The 5,075-nt window shown below is 52.8% G+C and overlaps 1 protein-coding gene across 1 annotated transcript in view; it reads right to left on the reverse strand.

Moving 5' to 3' along the window:
• Positions 1 to 811: 811 nt before the first annotated feature.
• Positions 812 to 5,075, reverse strand: part of LOC123960372 (FHF complex subunit HOOK interacting protein 2B-like) — a gene marked incomplete at its 5' end in the record, with an annotated part of 15,162 nt that continues 10,898 nt past the window's right edge. Inside the window, 4 exons of the mRNA XM_046035053.1 lie at positions 812 to 3,120; positions 4,450 to 4,550; positions 4,640 to 4,780; positions 4,856 to 5,008. Of these exons, the coding sequence (XP_045891009.1) occupies positions 3,018 to 3,120; positions 4,450 to 4,550; positions 4,640 to 4,780; positions 4,856 to 5,008 (498 nt within the window). The remainder of the gene's footprint in view (positions 3,121 to 4,449; positions 4,551 to 4,639; positions 4,781 to 4,855; positions 5,009 to 5,075) is intronic.

The raw sequence follows: 5,075 nt of genomic DNA on the forward strand, positions 1-5,075 counted from the left end.
AGGAGGAGCAGGAGGAGCAGCAGGAGGAGGAGCAGGAGGAAGAGCAGCTGGAGGAGCAGCAGGAGCAGCAGGAGGAGGAGGAGCAGCAGGAGGAGCAGGAGGAGCAGCAGGAGGAGGAGCAGGAGGAAGAGCAGCTGGAGGAGCAGCAGGAGCAGCAGGAGCAGGAGGAGCAGGAGGAGGAGGAGCAGGAGGAAGAGCAGCTGGAGGAGCAGCAGGAGCAGCAGGAGGAGGAGCAGGAGGAAGAGCAGCTGGAGGAGCAGCAGGAGGAAGAGCAGCTGGAGGAGCAGCAGGAGCAGCAGGAGGAGGAGGAGCAGCAGGAGGAGCAGGAGGAGCAGCAGGAGGAGGAGCAGGAGGAAGAGCAGCTGGAGGAGCAGCAGGAGCAGCAGGAGCAGGAGGAGCAGGAGGAGGAGGAGCAGGAGGAAGAGCAGCTGGAGGAGCAGCAGGAGCAGCAGGAGGAGGAGCAGCAGGAGGAGCAGGAGGAGCAGCAGGAGGAAGAGCAGCTGGAGGAGCAGCAGGAGCAGCAGGAGGAGCAGCAGCAGGAGGAGCAGCAGGAGGAGCAGCAGGAGCAGCAGGAGGAGGAGGAGCAGCAGCAGGAGCAGCAGCAGGAGCAGCAGCAGGAGGAGCAGCAGGAGCAGCAGCAGGAGCAGCAGCAGGAGGAGGAGGAGCTCTGTGTTAGTATTTGTGGAACATTTTGCTGGTGAAGCTTTGAAAGAACGGATGAACTGATGACATCACTCTCCTCAGAACAAACGCCATCATGAATCAAAGGAAGTAAAAGGCTCAACTTTAAAAACACAAGACGATCAAAACGTTTCAGTACAAACAGACTTTAATGGAAGATTTTCTTTTGAACTTGATCAAAGTAAAAGTCAGAAATAAAACGTAGTTCATGTTTGGTTTCACATTTTAAACTCAGTGTTTCTGACCACAGCTGCTGACAAAGCTTCACTGATGGACAGACGGTCAGTCCTGATGATGTCACAGGTCAGAGGTCATCACATCCACCAGGCAGGTGACCTGACCGGCAGAGCCCAGCAGTGTACTGCGTCCAGCTGCAGAGTACGTGGAGGAAATACTCAGAGGGATACTGGCTCACTGCACATCCTCAGCTACCCACAATGCAACACTCAGTGTGTAGTACGCAGTACATATGGAGTATGCAGTACGCAGTACATACTGAGTATGCAGTAAGTAGTAGGCAGTACTATGTAGAGCCCGACCGATATTATCGGCCGATATGTGACTATTAAAAAAGAAACCTAGAGTCGGATCCTTCACTCAGGTGTTGCATAGTTTGCCCACCAGAGGGCGACCAGCTGCAGCTCTCCTGTTAACAACACTGCTGAACCACAAAAACCACAGAAGGCAGCGTGTAGAAACAGCAGAGGGCTGTGTGAGCGGCGAGTCACGTTAATTACACGACTTTAATGATTATAATAAAAACATTCGTGACTTGCTGACCCTCCCGTTGTTCCTCCCAGCAGCTCACAGCAGGTTGATGTTTCGCTAGCTGGCTGCTGGAAGCTGCTGACAGACGTAACTGTAGATTTATTTCAAACAGTGAGGCTGTTTTAGTGAACGCTCCTCTCATTTGTCTCTAGTTCATTACTTCTAAATATTCTCTAACATCACATAACGTTACAGCAGCTAACGCTGCCCGTTGCTAAATTAGCCACAAAGCTAACGGCGTGTTTGTGGAGGAGCGCCAACAGTAATGAGCCGTTAAACTATAGTTTCAGACGTATTCTAAATATATCTGCAGCCGCCTGTCTGCAGTTAGTCTGCGTGTCTGAAATGATTAAAGCAGAGCGGACATGTAAAAACACGTGAGCTGAATCGAACACGGCTTCCTGTAGCTCAGGCTCTTTGTGTGACGTAGATGTGAAACGCTGTCGGAGCGGCGCTGGTTGTGGTTATAACGTTAGTTAAATGAAATCTCAAAGCTGCAGGTCCTCGTTGTAGAGAGTCGTGTTGTATCAGATGCATTCAGCAGCAGCTCACTGGATCCTAGACGCCATGATTCATACCGACGGAGGTTAAACGGTCTCTCGTAGCTTTGGTTAGAATCAAAGAGTGAAGAGATGAGCTGGATGTGCTAATGTGGCAGATTATGTGTTCACTGAAACACGTTTATTCTCTCTCTCTGTTTACAGACGGCTGAAAAAGTTGCACCTTCCAGCAACAAATATTTATTGATGTGAATTGTTTAATGTTCACTTTTTGAGACTGTAAACTATTTTATTAACCTAATCCCTTTAGGAAAAGGTTTTATAGCCCACATACACACCAGCTTTCAGTATCGGCCTGTTCTAAGTGTAGTTTATGCAGTAAAGGGGTCTGCTGTCCAAATCATTCTCTAAATCTAAATATCGGCTCATAAATTGGCTCTTTTTCACTTCAATATCGCCATCGGGCCCCAAAACCCATATCGGTCGGGCTCTAGTACTATGTAGTAGGCAGTACGTTGGAGTGTGCTTTAACCCAGCCGTGGTCTCAGACTTCCTGCAGGTCTGACAGGGACCTGAACTGGGACCTGGACTCAGATCTCAGTCCTGCCGAAGTCCATCTGTGGCGTCTGACCTTCCTTCCCCTCACTGAGTTTCTGTCTTCTTCACTGGTGTCGTCTTTCCTGATTGGTTACAGTAAACTGAAACTATAAATAACTCAAACTGTGATGTGATGTCACTGTGATGTCACTGTAGAGGGTCAGTGAGACGGTTCATTAAGGCACAGACGATGAGACGTTCAGGGTCGCCTCAGAAACCCTGCAGTCAAACAGGCTTCAATCAGGGTCTGACCCAACGTCCCAAGGTTAAAATGTTCCGGTGAAGGTTCTGAAGGGGGTCAGAGGGTTCTGAGAGTCCAGGTGGACCAGCTGTACCTGCTCCAGGTCATACAGGTGTACCTGTCCCCAGGTACTCGGGTGTATCTGTCTCTGCTTCAGTGTGTCCTCAGGGTGAAGATCACATGAACCAGGCGTACCTAAATGTGTACCTGTCCCAGGTGGTCCAGGTGGGTCACTCCTGGTCCAGGGGCAGTTTGACGAAGGCGATGGCAGCCAGCTCCTTACAGAACTCCTCAAGGATGATGAGTCCTCTCAGCAGGGTCAGGTGCTCCAGTCTGAGGACACACACAGGTAACACAGTTAAAAACACAGGTAGCCGCAGGAAACGCAGGGTACCCACAGGAAACCACGGGTACCCACGGGTAACACAGGAAACGCAGGTACCCACGGGTAACACAGGAAACCACGGGTACCCACAGGAAACACAGGTAACCACGGGTACCCACAGGTAACAGTTAAAAACACAGATACACAGGAACCCACAGGTAAACACAGGAAACGCAGGAACCCACAGGAAACCCCAGTAACCCACAGGAAACACGGGTAACCGCAGGAACCCACAGGAAACACGGGTACCCGCAGGAACCCACAGGTACCCGCAGGAACCCACAGGTACCCGCAGGAACCCGCAGGAACCCACAGGTACCCGCAGGAACCCGCAGGAACCCACAGGTACCCGCAGGTACCCGCAGGAACCCACAGGTACCCGCAGGAACCCACAGGTACCCGCAGGAACCCACAGGTACCCACAGGAAACGCAGGTAACACAGGAACCCACGGGTACCCACGGGTAACACAGGAAGCCACGGGTACCCACGGGTAACACAGGAAACGCAGGTAACCACGGGTACCCACAGGTAACACAGTTAAAAACACAGATACACAGGTACCCACAGGAAACCACGGGTACCCACAGGAAACCACGGGTACCCACAGATAACCCAGGTAACCACGGTAACCACAGGTAACACAGGAAACACGGGTACCCACAGGTACCCAAAGGAACCCACAGGTAACACAGGAAACACGGGTACCCGCAGGTACCCAAAGGAAACCACAGGTACCCACAGGTAACCCAGGTAACCACAGGTACAGAACTACTGACGGGACGACCTGTTCTCGTGATCATTACATCATCAGTCAGCAGGTGAGACCTCAGGACAGGAAGCTCCTGAACCTGCTGACATGATGAGGTGGTGAACCACACACCTGAGATCAGGTATCATCTGGGTTTCTTTTGATCAAAGAAAGGTTTTTCATCCGCTGCACCATCACCACTGGCTTTGGTTGGAGGGACCTGGGTTCGATTCCCACTGTGACACGTCCACCAATGTGTCCCCGACCCCATGTACAGCCGCTTTAAGTTGCTTTTTAGCATGACGGGGCACTGGAAGGTCTGGGACTCGAGTGGACACAGGTGGTCAGGGCTGTGCAGGACTGAGAGGCTCCACCCGGCTCAGACTGGGTACGCTGCCCCAGCTGAAAGAACCCAGACCTGCAGAGGACTGACCCTCTAAATCTACCTGTTTCTCCGCTGAGCTCAGATTTCCAAAGGTACTGCTGATGTACCAGCAAGAGAGCAGGTGAGACAGACAGGTAGTTACCCAGCGCCGTGGTTCAGTCCCAGCAGGTGTCTCCTGGCGTTCAGCAGTCTGTCAGGGAGGTTGGAAACCCGCTGGATCCTCTGCATCAACTCTCCCATCAGCTGACGGAGACACAGACAGAGCGATGACTACCTGAGACAGACAGGCTGACCCCGGAGCAGTGAGACAGGTACGTGTCTGACAGTCTTACCCTGATGAGGACGGAGAAGAGCGACCTGGAGCAGTGAGACAGGTGTATGTAGGGGTTGAGCAGGTATTCGTGCAGCAGCGGGTGGCCGAAGGACGCCAGTCTGGACAGAACGGCGGTCAGCTGCAGGTTCAACTCGTACGGCTGAAACACAACAGACCATCAGCAACTCCCAGAATGCACCTGGGACAGGTGTACAGGACAGACAGCTGTGTCTACCTGCTCCAGCACGCGGCCCAGTCGGTCGAACAGAACTTTCAGCAGGTGACCTTCGAAGAACTCCTCCCCCTCACCTGAGGAGGAGGAGGAGGAGGGAGGAGGAAGAGCGAGGGGCCAATCCCACGCCTGAGAGAGAGACTGACACTCTGTCACCTGAGGAGAGGGAGGAGGAGGGGGGGAGGAGAAGGAGGAGAGGGAGGAGAGGGAGGATAGGGAGGGG

This window comes from Micropterus dolomieu, linkage group LG21, assembly GCF_021292245.1.
Source record: "Micropterus dolomieu isolate WLL.071019.BEF.003 ecotype Adirondacks linkage group LG21, ASM2129224v1, whole genome shotgun sequence".
NCBI lineage: Eukaryota > Metazoa > Chordata > Actinopteri > Centrarchiformes > Centrarchidae > Micropterus > Micropterus dolomieu.